At 67.2% G+C, this 17,779-nt stretch overlaps 3 protein-coding genes across 6 annotated transcripts; 2 read left to right on the forward strand and 1 right to left on the reverse strand.

Annotated features, from left to right (window-relative positions):
• The first annotated feature begins 17 nt into the window (after nt 1-17).
• On the forward strand, nt 18-7,354 carry DRC4 (dynein regulatory complex subunit 4). Its single transcript, XM_074882119.1, has 12 exons — nt 18-83; nt 353-412; nt 920-1,012; nt 2,385-2,582; nt 2,742-2,948; nt 3,273-3,327; nt 4,035-4,240; nt 4,457-4,624; nt 4,943-5,029; nt 5,813-6,022; nt 6,928-6,993; nt 7,130-7,354. Exons 2-12 carry the CDS (start codon nt 410-412, stop codon nt 7,265-7,267), a joined length of 1,431 nt encoding a protein of 476 aa, XP_074738220.1. The 5' UTR covers nt 18-83; nt 353-409; the 3' UTR covers nt 7,268-7,354.
• A 207-nt stretch (nt 7,355-7,561) lies between these two features.
• LOC141948997 (5-hydroxyisourate hydrolase-like) lies at nt 7,562-11,157 on the reverse strand. 4 transcript variants are annotated; one of them, XM_074882125.1, is made up of 9 exons: nt 11,030-11,157; nt 9,732-9,863; nt 9,484-9,639; nt 9,260-9,404; nt 9,005-9,180; nt 8,835-8,924; nt 8,069-8,211; nt 7,793-7,928; nt 7,562-7,716 (listed from the first exon to the last, which is right to left on the reverse strand). In XM_074882125.1, exons 4-9 carry the CDS (start codon nt 9,354-9,356, stop codon nt 7,627-7,629), a joined length of 732 nt encoding a protein of 243 aa, XP_074738226.1. In that variant the 5' UTR covers nt 9,357-9,404; nt 9,484-9,639; nt 9,732-9,863; nt 11,030-11,157; the 3' UTR covers nt 7,562-7,626. The 4 variants fall into 4 exon arrangements, with proteins under 4 accessions (XP_074738226.1, XP_074738225.1, XP_074738224.1 ...); XM_074882124.1 differs by lacking the exon at nt 11,030-11,157 and adding an exon at nt 9,966-10,135 and having other exon boundaries at nt 7,821-7,928; XM_074882123.1 differs by lacking the exon at nt 11,030-11,157 and adding an exon at nt 9,966-10,132.
• Nucleotides 11,092-17,306, forward strand: LOC141948994 (B-cadherin). The gene is made up of 15 exons (XM_074882118.1): nt 11,092-11,284; nt 13,155-13,333; nt 13,418-13,528; nt 13,709-13,864; nt 13,940-14,084; nt 14,178-14,353; nt 14,438-14,566; nt 14,658-14,843; nt 15,081-15,325; nt 15,408-15,550; nt 15,739-15,963; nt 16,049-16,267; nt 16,365-16,495; nt 16,593-16,739; nt 16,883-17,306. The coding sequence occupies exons 1-15, from the start codon at nt 11,134-11,136 to the stop codon at nt 17,093-17,095; spliced, it is 2,556 nt and encodes an 851-aa protein (XP_074738219.1). The 5' UTR covers nt 11,092-11,133; the 3' UTR covers nt 17,096-17,306.
• Nucleotides 17,307-17,779: the final 473 nt, after the last annotated feature.

Raw genomic sequence — 17,779 nt, forward strand, 5'->3', positions numbered from 1 at the left:
GCGGGGGCCGGTGGTGGTTGCGGGGGGGACACGGGGACGTCGCGGGCCCCGCCTGCCCCGGGGGACCGGAGGACACCGGGGGGGTGCGCAGAGGGACCCGGGAGCGCGGGGGGGACGGCGGGAGGGTACCGGGGGAGGGGGGGGGGGGGCAGAATGGGGATGCAGCGGGAACCCGGGCGGGAGGGGGTACACGGGAACCGGGGGGTGCGGCTGCGGGGCCGGGGGGGGCCGGGGCACGGGGAGGCGGGGCTTGGCGGAGGGACACGCCCGTCGCCCCGCCCCCGTGAGGCCCCGCCCTGACAACAGGGGCGGGGCCTGGCGTTGCTAAGGGGCGTGTCCGGCCGCCGCGCAGCTCTCGCGAGATCCGCCCGCCCGTTGCCTGGAGACGGTGGCGCCGGCGGTGGCCGCCATGGTGAGAGCTGGGCCGGGACCGGGACCGGGGGGCGATGAGAGAGCCCTGGGGCGGGCTGGGGGGCTCCCGGCCGGCTGCTGAAGGGTCCCCTGGAGCTGGCGGGGAGGGCGGCGGCGCCCGGGACGCCCTTGGGGAGGGAGCCCGCGGGGTGCGGGGGTCCGGCCCGGTGCGGCCTGGCCCGGTCGGGGCGGCCTGGCCCGGCCCTGGCGCCGTGCACAGCGCTACGGTGACGTCCTGAGGCGTTACGGTGGGTTTTGTGCCTGGGGGCTTCACTGCGGGGCTGAGCCGGCAGTGCTGGGTGTGAGCTACGGCTGTCCTGAGGGTCTCCGGGGTCTTCCCGGGGAGTCTGGCCCCCTCGGGACTCCCCGGCCTCCTCCCCGCAGTGGCCCCGCCGTGAGGGCCCGCACACTGTGTGGCCTGGGCCGGTGCAGGGGCTCTGAGCAGCACGGCTTCCTCCTGGCCCCCAAGCCACAGGCGCACCTCACATGGTTTGCTTTCTTTCTTTAGGCACCCAAAAAGAAAGTCGAAAAGAAAGGGAAAGGGAGCAAAGCTCCAGCAGTGGTGGATGCCTCGGCCCCGCAGGAGATGAGCAAGGAGCAGGTGAGAGATTCCTCATCTCCCAGCCCACCCCCGGGCAGGAGGACGTTGATACTTGCAAGAACGGTGCATGGGACCCCTGCTCAGCGCCTGGCTCTGGGGAGAACAGGTGGCAGAGGGTGACAGAGACAAGCAGCCGGGGTTCATTTCGCTGCCTGACGCCCAGCTGGGCTGTGGGGGGTGGTTCTCACAGCCCCCCTCATCCCATCCTCCTTCTGCTGGTCTGTGACTTTCTGCTCCCCAGCTTTGTGCCCTCCCTGTCTTCTCTGTAACCCCAGCAGCCTGCTCGGCTGGCTGACGGATCAGCCTGGAGCTCCATGAGTGCAGCCTGCTGCGCTCTCAGTCCTGTTGCTGCTGGGGCACGGGGAGGACAGGCAGATGCGGAAGGTGCAGCCACTGCCCCTCAGTCGCTCCAAGTCCTGCTTGGTTTTCTGGGTGCCCTACAAACCGAGGAGGAGATGGCCCTGGCCTGGGGACCTCGCTCCTGGGTTACAGTTCTTGAACATCTCAGTGCAAGCAGCATGCCCAGGTGGCCAAGAAGGCCAAGAGCATCCTGGTTTGTATCAGAAGTAGAGTGGCCAGCAGAAATAGGGCAGGGATCGTTTGAATTGATTGAATGCTGGCTTCAGTTTTGGGCTCCATACTGCAAGAAAGACATTGAGGTGCTGGAGCGCATCCAGAGAAGGACAACGAAGCTGGTGAAGGGTCTGGAGCACAATTTCTGTGAGGAGCAGCTGAGGGAACTGGGGGTGTTTAACCTGGAGAAAAGGAGGCGCAGGAGAGACTTTCTCTCTCTCTACGACTACCTGAAAGAAGGTTGTAGCGAGCTGGGGGTTGGTGTCTTCTCCCAGGTAACAAACGATAAGATGAGAGGTAACGGCCTCAAGTTGCGCCAGGGGAGGTTTAGATTGGATATTAGGAAAAAGGGTTGTCAAGCGCTGGAACAAGCTGCCCAGGGAAGGGGTTGAGTCGCCATCCCTGGGGTATTTAAGAGACGTGTGGATGTGGCACGCAGGGATGTGGTTTAGTGGTGGATTTGGCAGTGTTGGGTTAACAGTTGGGCTCACTGATCATAAGAGTCTTTTCCAGCCTAAACAATTCTACAGTTCAGTGGTATTTAAGCACCTGAGAATGGTGTTGCCGGACATAGTACCTGAGCCCGGGCTGCTTACAGCAGGACAAGGCTTTGTTACTTGTTTTCCAGAGGCTGAGGGTTCTGTCAGGTCCAGGGAGTGTTAGGGCTCCTGCGCTTCTCTGTCCCGGTAACAGCCGCTGTGTCCTGCCAGGTTTGCGACACGGCTTGCCGTGAGTGTCTTGCATGTGTTGCCCGAGGCCTCCTCTTCCCCCTACCTGACTCTTCCTCTCGATTTTGCAGCTGGAGAAGCACATCATGCGTCTCCGGGAGGAGCTGGACCGGGAACGGGAAGAGCGCAACTATTTCCAGCTAGAGCGTGACAAGATTCACACCTTCTGGGAGATCACCCGGCGGCAGCTGGAGGAGAAGAGGGCAGAGCTGCGGAACAAGGACCGGGAGATGGAGGAGGCGGAGGAGCGTCATCAAGTGGAGATCAAGGTGGGAGAGGAGAAGGCTGGGAGGGTGGTGTGAGTGCCCCAAGCTCCGGGAGAGCCTCGGGCAGCTCTGAGGAGGAGAGAGGAAGAGGAGGAGAAGCTGAGTGGGATGCAAGTCTCAGTCCTGTTGAAGCCCCTCACCCCGTCTGTGGCTTGTCTTTAGGTTTACAAGCAGAAGGTGAAGCACTTGTTGTATGAACACCAGGAAAACCTCACCGAGCTGAAGGCAGAGGGCACCCTCTCCATGAAGAGGGCTGAGGAGGATCACTGGGCCCAGGAGATGGATCTGCGGAAGGAAATGCGCTCCCTGAAAGTGGAGCTGAAGGAGCAGGAGCTGGCCAGCGAGATGGTGGTGAAAAACACACGCCTGGTACGTGCTGGGCCGGGGACGCGTGGCTGAGCCCTCCCAGCCCCAGTGTGTAGGCGGGAGCTGGGTGCTTCCCCGGCTCTGCGTGGGGTGGGATGGGGTTTCCCCGCAGACACCAGTAACCGAGGGGCTCAGAGGCACCAGAAATTCAGCACAGGAATGGGGAGGAGGGACTTGCTGGGGCAGCTCCTGTGAAACCCCTCTCCCACTGCGAGAGCAGCCGGAGAAGCCATGAGATAACATGGGATTGGAGCCTTTCCCAGGGAGCGGGAGGGAATCCCTCGGGATGGGGTTGTCTGCCTCTGACGCGTAGCTTCTCCCGAACAGGAACAAGAGCAGGAGATCACCCGGCTGCACAAGGACTTCGAGAGACAAGTGAAAGGTCAGGATGTTTGTGTGGGCCCTGCGTGAACTCCCATTGTCAGTGTGGCACTGGGGAAGGCTCCTCCGGGCGCTGCTGCGCTGCCAGGCTCCTTAGCAGAGCCTCCAGCAGAAATGGGCCCGTTTTTTCCCCGATTCTGCCCTGTTTTTTTCCCTCGATTCTGTCTGGTTTTCCCCTGATTCTGGCTAGTTTTCCCTCAGTTCTGCCCCGTTCCCCCCCACCCCCCCCACCCCGTTCTGCCCCCATTTCCCCCCCCTCAAGTTCTGCCCTGGATTTCCCCCCTAGTTCTGCCCCTGGTTTTCCCCCCAGCTCTGCCCCAGTTTTCCCCCAGTTCTGGCCAGTTTTCCCCCATCCTGGAGCGCAGCTGCCCGGCTGTGCTTCCCCAGGCTGAGGGCTGTGCTGGCTGCAGGAGCCCTTGCAGAGCCCTCGCTCCAGCATCCACCTCAGGGGCCCTTCCATGTTCTCAGGAGGGGCTGACGGAGCGTTTCCGCGCCCCCTTTCCCAGGGTGCTATTTCTGGGCTCCCTGTGGTCCCGGCCTCACTGCTCCCCACGCTGGTGGCGGCTGCGGTGACGCTGCTAATGGGCGTCTTGTCCTCGAGCGATGCTGCGGTGGCACGCGCCGGGCGGGCGCTGGCTAATGGAGCTGGGGTGCGTCACGGAGGGTCCCCCGCAACGTCCTGACTCAGCCCCCTGTGCTCTGCCCCAGAGATCGAGGCCAAGTACACCAAGAAGATGCAAGCGCTGCGGGATGACCTTGACTTGCGGAGGAAGACCGAGATCCACGAGGTGGAGGAGAGGAAGAACAGCCAGATCGGCGAGCTGATGAGGAACCACGAGAAGGCCTTCAGTGACATCAAGAACTACTACAACGATATCACCCTCAAAAACCTGGCACTCATCAACTTGCTGAAGGTACTGCCTGGCCTGGGACCGGTTCTGTGAGGATTTCACCCAAATCCAGCCAGTTCCCGGGTGGCGGTGCAGGTGCTGCTGGTCTCCTGAGGGTTGTACTGTCACATCAGCAAAGCTCTCGATGTGTCTTGCTGGGCCAGTAGCCGAGGGGTGTCTGGAGGGTGTGGGAGGATCTTGGCAGCCCCCAGGAGTTGCCCCTCGTCCTCCCAAGAACAGGAGCAGACAGAGGAGATGAAGAAGAGGGAGACTCACTTGGAAAAGGAGAAGGCGGACGTGCTGCTCCAGAACAAGCAGCTGAAGGAGCCCCTGCGGCAGGCCCAGGAGCAGGTCTCAGAGCTGCAGAAGAAGCTGGCCCATGCCGACAAGGACAGGGAGGCCCTGACGGTGAGTGGCCAGCACTCCCCTTTCCCCAGTCGCCCGGGCTCTTTTCCTGGAGGGGGTCACTTGGCGGTAACCTCTGCCGCTCGGCTTGGCCAAACCGCTGAGCAAAATCCTTCGAGTCCTTTCCAGCTTCGCTGCGTGTTTGCAAGATCTCAGATGGGACTCTGGTAGTGAGAAACCAGAGTAGGGGGGTTGGGGTGGGTGCTGCCTGTCTTTTCTCACCCGTATCTCTTCACTGGTCGCTCTCCCCCCTTGCCAGAACATATCCCCCACGCCTCCCAGAGAAACCCATGCTCTTTAACTGTCCCTTCCTGCTTGCAGAACACAAAAGCCCGTCTGAAAGTCACCCAGAAAGAACTGAAGGATCTCCAGTGGGAACACGAAGTGCTGGAGCAGAGGTTCAGTAAGGTGAGAGCTGCAGGTGGGGTTGGGCATACCCTTTCCCTCTCCAAACCCTGTCCCCTCCGCAGAGGACTGCACATGGGGGCTTGGCAGAGAGTCTGGGCTTAGCTGAGGGCTTTCCAAAGCTCTAATCCGGAGCCGTGCGATAACCGCTGCTTCCAACAAAGCTTCTCCCAGCTTTGGCGTCTCCCACGGTCAGCAGACAGGCCTGGCCTTGGACTTTGCTAAGCGATCGCTCACGCTCCGGTGGTCCCTTCCCTTCCCTTCCCAGGCGGCGCTGGCGGCTGCGGGGCAGAGCCGGGGGGCACCATCCCCATCTGGAGCTCGCTCCCTCCTTCTGCCGGCGTTTGGGGGTCGCTCCCCGCTCTTGCCGTGCCAGGGGAAAAGTGGGGGGGGCTCGGGATGAGTCCTGTTGACTGAGTTCTCCCAGGCTCAGCCTCTCCCCCGCCCTCAGCTAACCCAGATAAATCCGTTGAGGCAAGAGCAACGCTCGTTTGCAATTCGTAGAAATCCCCGGGAAGATGAACATTGATCTGAGGCCTCGTTAACAACCCATCATTAAGGCAGCAACATATTCAGCGCGCTCAGAAATAGGTTGTGGAGGAGAGACTGTGCCCTAATTAGGACACTTATTAACTAGCTGTGAGCCAGGGACTCCTGCCAGCTGCGAGGAGGCCAGGAGAGACCCCCGGTGTGCCGCGGGGCCCTCTCCGAGGTCTCAAATTGTGCCCGTCCTGCTGCCGGGGGGGCCCCCAGGGCGACGTGACGACGCGCTGTTTTGGGGTGCAGGTGCAGGCGGAGCGAGACGAGCTCTATCAAAAGTTCACCAAAGCCATTAACGAGGTGCAACAGAAGACAGGGTTCAAGAACCTGCTCCTGGAGCGCAAGCTGAAAGGACTCCTGGGCGTCCTGGAGAAGAAGGAGGTGGAGCTCAGCGAGGTCTTTGCAGCCTCCAACCTCGACCCGGGTGCCCTCTCCTTGGTCTCGCACAAGCTGGAGGTACCGTGCGCTGCCACGGGGCGCCAGACTTGAAGGGGGGCAGAGGCAGCTTTGGGGTGAACGCAGACCCCGAGTGCCCATCCGATGTGGCTGTAGCTGCCACATCGCTTGTTCCCGGTGTTCCTGGGGCCACGGGCGGTGCCGCAGGGGCCCTCTGGCTCTCCCTCGAGAGCGGAGTGTGTGGGTGTCGCAATTTGGCGCTGATGGAGCCCATTTCGAGGAGAATGGCCCCAGGCTGGGGATGGGTCATGGGGAGTTGCAGCCGGTGAACCCCGTGCAGACGGGCTCCCCGGGGCTCCGCCGTGCTAAAAATGTCTGTGGAAAGCCTCGGCGTGGAGGCTGGGGGTCCCGCAGTGCTGCCACAGTCGTAACCGGAGAAGCAGCACTTGCTTCGGGTCGGGTGGAGACGCCAGGGACGTCCCTGCGCCAGCCTGTCCCCCCTCCAAGTCCTCTCATACCGCCGCAGCCACCCCCTTGCCAGGCTGCCCTGGGGCCGTCGGACGGCGTCACCTTGGAGCAGGTGCCACCATAACGGGAAGGAAAAACGCATTCCCGGGAAGAAAAACACATTCCCAGGAAGGCGCGACAGCGTTGAGCTCCCCGGCAGCTGCTGGGATCCCAGCCTGGCTGAGGCGCCTCCGGGGAGCTGCTCTCCCTGTAATTCCACCGGTGCCGCGGCGGCGGGGCGGCGCAGCCGGAGCAGGTGCTGCGGCGGGGGCAGACGGTGATGGCAGGGTTGTGCTGGCGTCCCGGGAGGTCCCTGTCCCTCGCCTCTGCCCGGGGACTGGCTGGCTCCAAAAGGGGACAACGTGGTGGCCAGGCCCTGCCGCCAGCTGCCTCCGCTTGAACCCGGGGCCGGCTCCTCCGTGTGCATTGCCGCTGACGCGCCGTCTCTCCCTCCACAGGACCTGCTCAATTCCAAGAACGAAGCCATCAAGGACCTGCAGCTCCAGCTGGCCCGAGTCTGCAAGGTGAGGGAAAAGCCCAGGCTGCCGCTTCCCCGCGTCGCCCAGCGAAGGATGGGCATTTTGGGGTGTCCCCTTCCCGGCCAAGGGGGTGCGAGGAGCCTCTGGGCTTTGGGGTGACCCTGGGACGCTTCTCCTGCAGGCACACAACGACATGCTGCGGACGTTTGAGGCAAAACTGACGGCTTTTGGGATCCCCCTGGACAACCTGGGCTTCCAGCCCGTGGCCAACCCTGCACTGGGGCAGGGTCCTGCCGGCCTTGTCGCAGTGCCCACCTGACACCCCCTGCCCGGGCCGGGAGCAGGACTGTGCCCCCACACCATTAAACCATACCCCCTGCCATTAAACAGCCCCCCTTGCGCCTTCCCCAGGACTCGGGGGACCTTCTTTCTCCTCCCTTTTTCCTCCGCAGCAGCCCCCCGCTTCTGCCAGCGGGGTCAGCTCCAAGCGGTGCTAGCGCAAAGGCTCCGAGCCGCAGCTGGGGCCCCCCACCCCCCCTCCTTTCCCCACGCGTGCGCTTCCCCCCAGTGAAGATTTTTTTTTTTTTTTTTTTTTTTTTTGAGGCAAACAATGCCGGTTTTGAAGCCTTTAATGGCGGCAGTGGCGTGATTCCCTGCGGCGGGACGCGCCTTCCCCCTCTAACTGCCCCGGTACGTGGTGTAGGAGTAGGGGCTGATCAGCAGCGGGATGTGCAGCTTCTGCACCGGGTCCATCATGGTGAAAACAACCTGGGGGAGAGCCAGAGGGGGGGTTCAGCTTGTGCTGCACCCGGCTCCGGTGGCCCCCAGCCCCTGCTCCCCGTACCTCCACAAAGGGGTAGAAGCTGGCATACCCCAGCCCCTGCCAGTACGCCGCCGTCTCGAAGCGCAGCTTGTAGGTGCCGGCCTTGACCTGCCCGGCGGGCAGGAGGGGCAGGCAGCGCCCGTCCTCATCCGTCTGCCTGAAACGAGAAGGCTCGTGCTGTGGTGGTTGCCCCGGCCCTGCTGCTGGTAGCGCTGTGGGGCTCGGGCTCGGGTGAGCTTGCGGGGGGGACAGGCAGCGGCCCCCCTGTACCCGTTTCGCTGCCGCCGGCGCTCCTACCTCTGCCCCAGCTCCGTCCAGTGCAGCCCCGGCTCCTCCAGCTGGGCCAGCCGGACGGTGAGGCCGGCCGCTGGTAGCCCCGTGGCCGTGTTCAGTACGTGGGTGGTCAGGGAGCCGTTCACCATCCCAGATGCGCCTCCGGCCTGGGGCAGAGGAGTACGCAGGGCTGGGATGTGTCCCAGCAGCACCATCTGCCCCCCGGGGCCACAGCAGAGGCCCCCCCAGTGCCCCCAACCCCCCCCCCCCCCCGCGGCCTCGTCTGCTGGCCAAAACCAGCGTGGCACAGGCGAGCGCCCGGTGGCTTACCTGGCTCCTCTCCGGCTCACTGGGCTGGGGGCCCGCAGTTGGCGAGGCCGTGCAAGATGCCATCCCCTGCCTTTGTGTCCCCCCCCAGCCACCCTTCCTGGCACAGAGGCCTCTTTCCCCCCCCACCAAGCTGGCGCGGCCAGACGTCGCTCTCCCGGCGCGGGGCTGCAGCAGGACCGGGCGCTCCTCCCCGGCTGGGCCGAGCCGGCGCGGGTGGCTTCCCCCTGGGAGGTGCACCCAGGAGCCCCACCAGCACCCACGCGGACCCCCCGGGGCTTGGTGGACCAGAGCCCGGCGAGGCGCCGGGCCAGGAGAAGCCGCAGTGGAGTTGCCATCCCAACCTTCGCCTCCCTGCCTGCAAAGCGCCCGGAGCACGGCGAGCACGTAGGGGGCTGCATCCGGTTTTGCCGTGGCCTAATCCTGCCCGTTTGCTTCCCCCAGGGGGGGTACGGGGCCTCACCTGCACTCGGATGTGGACGGTGGCCGTGGCCCGCAGCCCGTAGCCCGCCATGTCGGCCGCCTCGATCTCCAGGGTGTATTCAGGGGCCACCTGCAGCAAGGGGCTGTGTCACCCCCAAAACGGTGGTGAGAGCCAGGCTGGGGCGGGGGGGGGCTGCTGAGGGGGCTCACCTGTGCCGCCAGCCCCTCCACGGCCACTGAGATCACGCCGGTGTTGCTATCGATGGCAAACATGTGGGGCTGGGGCCAGTTCGGCGTCTGGCGCAGGAGGGAGTAGACCACGACGCCGTGGTTGGAGCTGACGCTGTCATCCGCATCCGTGGCCACCACCTGCAGCACCGAGGTGCCTGGGAACAAGTGGGTGGGGGTGACCCCCATCTTGTGTGTGTGTGTCCCCCCCTCCTCACCCGGTGGTGCCGCACTCACCCGGCTCAGCGCCCTCCGACACGCTGCCGTGAAAAACCGCCTGGGTGAAGACGGGCCGGTTGTCGTTCTGGTCGGTCACGGTGATGATGATCTCCATGGGGTCCTCCACGGGCTGCCCGCTGGCTGACACGGCGTGGGAGAAGAGCTGCGAGAGGCACTGTCAGCCCCCCCACAACACGCTCTCCCCTTGTCCCCTCCCCACCCCGGCCCCCCCCTCCACTCACAAAATATTTATCGATCTCCTCCCGGTCCAGCGGTTTCGTCACCTCCAGCCACCCCGTCTCCCGCTCGATGGTGAAGACCCCCACGGGGGGGCTGTCCGCCCCCTGCCCCGTGATGCTGTAGAAAACCTTTGTCTCCTTGTCCTTGTTGGATTTGATCTGGCGCCGAGATGCAGGGGCGGTGGTTAGAGGGGTCCCAGCGTTCCGGGGACCCCCTCCACCCTGCAGCCCGTCCCCGTGGGGCTGCGTACCTGCACCAGCTTTTTGGGGAAGGGTCCCCGCTCGTTCTCGGGGCAGTTGATGGGGGGGATGACCCAGTCCCTCTTCTGCCGCCGAAGGCCATGGCCACGCTCGGGGGGGGTCGGCACGTCAGGCGCTGCGTCCTGCGGGATGGAGAGTGGGGTAAAGGGCGGGGGGGGTGCAGAAATTGAGGGGGGCGCAGAGGTTGCCCCCCCACCCCCTCAGCCTCATCGGGACGGTCTTACCGGCAGCAGGAGGAAGAGGAGGAGGGTGAAGGTGCCGGACAACATGGCCGCGGCTGCACCAGCTGCTCGGCCGTGACCTTGGCCAGGTCCTGCCGGGAAAGGCCGGCGCCCGCCCAGGGGTGCCAGCACGCGCCAGGGGGCGGGGGGGGGGGGGCAACTGACACCCCCAGCCCCGGGGTGGGGGGGGGTGCCCGGGAGGGACCCGGCGCACAGGGTGCTGCTCCAGTTTGGGGGGGACATGGTGGAGATCAGGACACCCCCCCCCCCCCAGGGCACTGTCACATGGGGGGGGGCACAGGGCACCCCCAACCCCCTCGGGGTCCTGCTTCGCTCTGGGGGTCCCATGGGCCTAAAGGTTGGGGGGGGCCCCAACAGCCCCTGATGGTGGGGGGACACGGCCCCGGGGACCCCGGGTGGCTGAGCCCCCTCCGTTGGACTCTCGGGGCCCCCCTAGCCCAGCGCGGTGCCACCCCAGGAGGTGCCCGCCCCCCCCCCCCAAGGTACCGCGTCCCGGGGTGGCGGCGGGGGGTGTCTCTGGGGGTCCCCAAGAGCCGCAGCCCTGCCCCGGGCAGGGGGATGGGTCGGTCTGGGGCTGGTACCAGGGCCGGAGAGCTGCGGGGGGTGGCGGCCCGGGGGTACCGGGGGGGGCCCGGGAGGTACCGGAGGCACATGGAGGGGACAGAGGGTGGGACCGGGAAGGGGCCCGGAGATACCGGGATGCCCGGGCGGTGCCTACGGGGGTCGCGCAGAGGTACCGGGGGGGAGAGAGGCACCGGGGGGGGCCGCACGGAGGAAGCGGAGGGTGCCCGGGAGGGAACCGAGGGGGGGAATGGGAGGTACCGGGGGCGCCCGGAGGGTGCCCGAGGGTTGCTTGGGGGTACCGGAGGGTGCTCGGGATGTACCGGGAGGTATCGGGGGGTGCCCGGGGGGTACCGGTGGATGCTCAGGGAGTACCGGGGGGTGTCAGGGGGTGCCCGGGGAGTACCGGGGAATGTCCGGGGGGGTGCCGGGGGGGTACCGGGAGGTACCGGGGGGTCGCTCTCCGGGGCGGGGCGGGGCGGTACCTGCGCGGCCACCGCCTCACCTGAAGCGGCGCGTTGCAGCGGGCGGGGCGGGGCGGGGCGCGGCGGGCGGCGACCGGAGCGGCGGCGGCGGCAGCGGACGGGCCATGCGGGGGCCGCTCTCCGGGCTCTGCCCGCTCTTCATCCTCCTCCTCCTCCTCCTCCTCCCGCTCCTGCCGGCGGCCGCCGCGCTCGCCGCTCCCACAGCCCGACCGTGCGTCCCCCCGGGGCTGCGCCGCGGGCCGCTCCCGACACCAGGTAACCGGCGCCGTCGGGGCGCGGCTCCACCCGGGATCCCCCCCCCCGTTCCCTCCCCGGGGTGCTTGGCGGGGGGCACCGGGCCGGGATCGGGGCGCTTGGCCGTGTACCCCGGGGACGGGCTGGGGGTGGCGGGGCCCTACCTCGGCTCTGAACCGCCCCCCTTCAATCTCGCCGGTTTGTGGGGCTATTTTTGGGGCTCCCCGCGCCGCGGGGCGGGATGTGGGGCCGGCTGTGCCCCCCCCATCCCCGGGCCGCGGGGTCGGTGCTTGCAGGGGGGAGCTGGCGCTGCCCGAGGTGTGGGGCTGGGCCGTGGGGCGAGCCCTTCCCTGGGTGTGGGGCTGAGCTGGGGGGGCTGGCTGGGCTCCTGCGTCACAGGGCTGTGGCCCCCCCCCTCGGCTGCGGGGCTGGGCTGGGGGGCTGCCCCTTCCCAGCGAAGGGCCGCGGGGCTGGCGGTGGCCCCCAGCAGCGGGGATGAGCCGTGGGGCTGGCGGTGGCCCCCAGCAGTGGGGCTGGGCCGTGGGGCTGGCAGCGCCCAGCCAGCCTGTCTGGCCCCTTAGGGGCTGGTGGTGGCCACTGCCGGCGCCTCTGGTCCAGCCGTGGGGCACCCACCGGTCCCCCTCAGGGTGGGCACCCGTCACCGAGCTGGCGATGGGGCTGGTTGCCCCAAGACCACCCTTCTCCAGCCGTGGCCACCACCATGGCGCCGTGGGCTACAGAGTCCGGCCGGCCTGGCCCGAGGCTGGGCCGAGGCTTGTTGCCACCGGCTCTCGGCCCAGTGCTGGCGGTGCCGGGGCCCGTTGGCTCAGTGGCATCCCGGGGGAGCGGGGCTGCTCGGGCGCCGCGGCTGGAGCCAGCGCTCGCCTAATGGCCGCGGAGCACTAAAAGCAACAACCCTCGGCGGGAAGCGCTGCCGCCGTGCCAGGAGAGGCCTTGACCTTCGCCAGCCTCGAACGCCCCATCCCGCTTCCTTCGGCCCAACGGCTCCTGCCGGCAGCGGGGCTGGGCTCTGCCCGACCCCCCCATTGCGGGCAGGGGGCTGCGGTCCGGCCACGCCACTGTGAAACCCCCTCCGTGGGCAGCACCTGGGCACGGTGCCACGGGAGGGGGGACTCCGAGGGTGCGGTGTGCTCCGGCCCCCCGAGGGCGGTGAGCGCCGGGCTGCGGACACAGAGCCCCCCGCTTCCGTGGTTGCTGCAGCTGGGGGGGGTCCCACAGCGGGGTCTGGGGGCTCCCTAAAGCTCCTTGTGCCCCCGGGGGCCATTCCGGCCTCGCTGATGTCCCTTATCACAGCCATCGCGGCTGGGAGGGGCCCTCAGCGCTGCTGTGTGGGTCCTGGTGTGGGGCAGCCGTGGGGCAGAGCGCTCCTTGCCTCACTCCACGCCTCCCCCCCCCGCCTCCTGCAGCACCCCCCAGCCCCGCTCCCCATCCCCTCCCGGCTCTCCCGGCCGCTCGGCCTCCGGAGCTGGTTTAGCCCCGCTAATCCCCCCTAATCCTGCCTCCCGGCCGGGGGTGCAGGGGCCGGGGCCGCATCCAGCCCAGGGGATACAGCATGGTCCTGGGGGGCGGCGGAGGGGGGGGGGGGGGGGGCTGTGTTGTGCCCCATAGCCTGGCCATGGGGGGCTGGGAGCCCCGAGGGGGTGACACAGCGGGTGGCGGGGCTGGGGCAGGGCTCTGCCTGCCCAGGAATTTCCCCTCATCGAGGAAACAAAGCCAAAACCTCTGCTCCCGGCATCCCCTGCCTGATCTGCCTCGGGAGGCTGGGGGGGACGCGGGGGGGTCCCAGGGCTGGGGACAGGTGGGTGGGTGGGGGTGTGTGTGTGTGTGTGTGTCCCCATAGCCACCCTGACCCCTCCCCGGCCTCTCACAGCGAGCTCCGGAGGCTGCGCGGGGCCGTACGGGACCCAGGAGTCCGACGTCGGGGCGCAGGAGGATGGGGGCCCCGTGCGGCTGCCGGGGGTGGGCAGGGCGCTCACCGTCCCCCCCCGGGATGCCACCAGCCAGCCAGACCCTGCCCCAATTCCCGTGCAGAGCAGGCGCTCCCCCCAGGTAATGCTGCTCACCCCATCCCCTGCCCCCCCCAATCTGGCGACACCCTCGTAACACCCCCCCGACACCCCCCCCATCTCGCAGGAGCTCCCCAGGGCTCGTGCCGCTCCCAGGAGACAGAAGAGGGACTGGGTGATCCCCCCCATCAAAGTTCCCGAAAATGAGAGAGGTCCTTTCCCCAAAAAGCTGGTTCAGGTATGAGGGGGTCGATCTGGGGAGGGGCTGGGTGCAGATGTGGGTGCTGAGTGGGGGTCCATCCCCTCCGAGTCTGGGCTGCAGGGGGGGGCTGAGCATGGTTGTGTGCACCAAGGGTGGGCGCTGACACACACACACACACACACACACACACACCCCGGCCATGTTCGCCCCCTCCAGATCAAATCCAACCGGGACAGAGACTCCAAGATCTTCTACAGCATCACCGGGCAGGGGGCGGACGCCCCCCCCGAGGGCGTCTTCACCATCGAGAAGGAGTCGGGTTGGATGAAGGTGACGCAGCCGCTGGACCGGGAGCGCATCGACAAATACCACGTAGGTCCCTGCTGGGGGAGTCCGTGGTGTGGTGGTGGGGGGGACACACCCCCACCTCATCCCTCCGCCTCGCAGCTCTTCTCCCACGCTGTGTCTGAGAACGGCAAACCGGTGGAGGAGCCGATGGAGATCATCGTCACCGTGACGGACCAGAACGACAACAAGCCCCAGTTCACCCGTGAGGTCTTCAGGGGCTCCGTGCCCGAGGGCGCTTTGCCGGGTAGGACCCTGCACCACGGGGAAGCTCCACCTCGGCACCGTCCCCGAGGGGGTGCCCCGTTCCCTCCGCTCACCGTGATGTCCCCGTCCCCAGGCACCTCCGTGATGCAGGTGACGGCCACAGACGCGGACGATGCGGTGGAGACCTACAACGGCGTCATCGCCTACTCCATCCTCAGCCAGGAGCCGCGCGAGCCCCATCCCCACATGTTCACCATCAACAAGGCCACAGGCACACTCAGCGTCATCGCCAGCGGCCTCGACCGGGAGGTGGGTTCTGCAGCACCGCGGGGCGGGCGGTCCCCGCCCCAAGCCCCTCGGCTGACGGGGCGTCTGTCTGTCTGTCCGTCGCAGCGCGTGCGGGAGTACACGCTGACCGTGCAAGCAGCCGACCTGGACGGCGAGGGGCTGACCACAACGGCGCTGGCGATGATCGAGATTGCGGACGTCAATGACAACGCCCCCGAATTTGACCCCAAAATGGTAACGCGGAGCCCCCCCCACCCCCCGCCGCGGCGGGACCCTCTCCCTGCGGGCCGGGGCTGCGGCACTGACGGTGGCCTCACACCTGCAGTACGAGGCGGCCGTGCCGGAGAACGAGGCCGGGCGGGAGGTGGCCCGGTTGACCGTCACTGACCTGGACGAGCCAAGCACACCGGCATGGCGAGCCGTCTACTCCATCCTGCGCGGCAACGAGGGAAGCGCCTTTGCCATCGCCACTGACCCCGCCAGCAACGAGGGCATCCTCCGCACTGCCAAGGTGTGTGTGTGTGTCCCCTGACCCCGTGTGTCCCCCCATCGCTGCCCGTGGCGGGGTGCTGCCTGTCCCTCCCCTCCCCTCCCCTCCCCTCCCCTCCCCTCCCCTCCCCTCCCCTCCCCTCCCCTCCCCTCCCCTCCCCTCCCCTCCCCTCCCCTCCCCTCCCCTCCCCTCCCCTCCCCTCCCCTCTCCTCTCCTCCCCTCCCCTCCCCTCCCCTCTCCTCTCCTCTCCTCTCCCAGGGTTTGGACTACGAGGCCAAGAAGCAGTTCGTGCTCCACGTGGCCGTGGCCAACGAGGCCCCCTTCGCCGTCAAGCTGCCGACGGCCACCGCCACAGTGACGGTCAACGTGGAGGACGTCAACGAGGCGCCCGTCTTCGACCCCCTGGTGCGGGTGGCGCAGGTGCCGGAGGACGTGCCCCCGGGGCAGACCCTCGCCTCCTGCATGGCCCAGGACCCTGACAAAGCCCAGGGGCAGAGGATCAAGTGAGTAGAACTGGAGTTGGGGTCTGGGGGGGGCCCCCACCGCCCCCCTCCACCACGGCACCAGCTCCCCTTTGTCCCCCAGGTACCTGGTGGGGCATGACCCGGCAGGCTGGCTGGCCGTGCACCCCGAAAATGGCCTCGTGACGGCACGGGACCACCTGGACCGCGAGTCCCCCTTCACCAAGAACAGCACCTACACCGCCATGCTGCTGGCCGTGGATGATGGTGAGGGCTGGGAAGCGGCCCTTGTTCCCCCCCATCCCGCGTGAGGGACACCAGGAACCATGTCCCAGCTCCAGCACGGAGCAGTGCTGGGGGCTGCCTGTCCCCACCCCTGCTTGGGGCATTCCTGTCCCCGTGAGGGTCCTGGTTTTGGGGAGCTTCCCCACCTCCAGCATCGCTCGTCCCTGCAGGCTCGCCACCCGCCACGGGCACTGGCACACTGCTCCTCACCCTGCTCGACGTGAATGACCACGGCCCCGAGGCCGAGCCCCGGGACGTCACCGTCTGCAACCGCAGCCCCCAGCCCCAAGTCCTCACCGTGACTGACAGGGACCTGCCCCCCAACACCGGCCCCTTCCGCGCTGAGCTCAGCCACGGCTCGGGAGCCAGCTGGGCTGTGGAGGTCGGCGATGAAGGTAATGCCGGGGGGATATTTGGCGCTGCCGTGACGGCTTTTACTAGTGCGTGTCCCCGCTGCCATGAGCTACCTGTCTCACACAGGTGACACGGTCACCCTGCGGCTGGTGGCACCGCTGGAGCCGGATTTGTACAGTGTCTACCTGCGGCTCCTCGACCGGGCGGGCAAAGCCCAGCTCACCGTCATCACCGCGCGCGTCTGCGACTGCGAGGGGCCGGCGCAGGGCTGTCCCCAGAGACCCCAACCTGCCACCAGCCTGCCCTTCGTCCTCGCCGCCCTCGGCGCCCTCCTGGCCTTGCTGCGTGAGTGGGGGGCCCCGGGGCTGCAGGGCTGCCCCCACTATGGGGCAGAGAGACTAAGGGGGGGTTGTCCCTGCTGATGCTGCCTCTCCCCCATCAGTCATCCTGCTGCTGTTGCTGCTCTTCATGAGGAGGAGGAAGGTGACGAAGGAGCCGCTGCTGCTGCCTGAGGATGACACGCGGGACAACGTCTTTTACTACGGGGAGGAGGGAGGTGGCGAGGAGGATCAGGTGGGTGTGCTGGGGGACCTGGGGGGGGGTGTGTGTGCAAGCACGTGGCTCTCACCCTGCCCCTCTCCATCGTGTCATGTGTGTTTGTGTCCCCCAGGACTATGACCTGCGGCAGCTGCACCGGGGCCTGGACGCCCGCCCCGAAGTGCTGCTCCGCAACGACGTGGCCCCCACCCTCCTGCCAGCCCCCCAGTACCGGCCCCGCCCCGCCAACCCCGATGACATCGGCACCTTCATCGAGGAGGTGAGCCCTGGCCCGGGGAGGGGTGACCGGGGGATGAAGTTTGGGGTTTGGCACTGTCCCCCCGATCCGTCCCACCCGGCAGCGTCCCTGGTGCAGGGGACCAGGTGCTGACCCCTCTGCCACCCACCCCCCACCCCCCCCAGAACCTGAAGGCGGCCGACACGGACCCCACAGCCCCCCCCTATGACTCCCTGCTGGTGTTTGACTACGAGGGCAGCGGCTCAGAGGCCACCTCGCTCAGCTCCCTCAACTCCTCTGCCTCCGACCGCGACCAGGACTATGACTACCTCAACGACTGGGGCAGCCGCTTCAAGAAGCTGGCGGACCTCTACGGCGGGGGGGAGGAGGATGAATAGGACCCCCCAGCCCCGGCCCTGCTGCCCCCCCACCTTACCCCACGCCTTATCGCTGCCTGTGCCTTGGGGCTGCCCCCTCCCGCCGTGCCCCCCACCTCGGCGGCAGCCCCCTTCGCCATCCCTTCCTGTATTTTTTCTTGGTTATTACTTTTTTTTCTTTTTTTTTAAAAACATATCAAATAAAGGTAGTGTGACGCTACAGATGAGGTGAGCGGGTGCTGGTGTAAGTTTTAATAAAGGATGTGGTTTGGTTTTTTTTCCCTCTGCCTGCCTTTGTGCCCTGGGGGAGGCTCCTGGGGAGCTTCTGCCACCCCCAGCTCCACTGTGCCCCCCCCCCCCCAGCTCCACTGTGCCCCCCCCCCCAGCTCCACTGTGTCTCCCCCAGCCCCTTGCCTGTAGCTGCTCCCTGCCCCAGCGTGGTACCCACAGCCACAGCACAGCCCTGGGACGGGGGGGACAGTGCCCATGCCCCCCCCCCCCCCCCATCACTGGGGGCTCCCCCAGGATGTCTCTGTCCCCGTGGGGTGCAGGGGGGCACGGGCAGGGCACTGAGCCCCCCCGCAAGCCAGACTCTGCCCCTCGCTGGGTTGGCTGGGGGTCCGGGGGGGCGATTTCTCCGTGCTGTGGGATCACCCCCAGCTTTTCTGGGGCACAGAGAGGGATGAGGGGAGGGCTGCAGCATCC

The sequence above is a fragment of the Strix uralensis genome, chromosome 12 (assembly GCF_047716275.1).
Source record: "Strix uralensis isolate ZFMK-TIS-50842 chromosome 12, bStrUra1, whole genome shotgun sequence".
NCBI lineage: Eukaryota > Metazoa > Chordata > Aves > Strigiformes > Strigidae > Strix > Strix uralensis.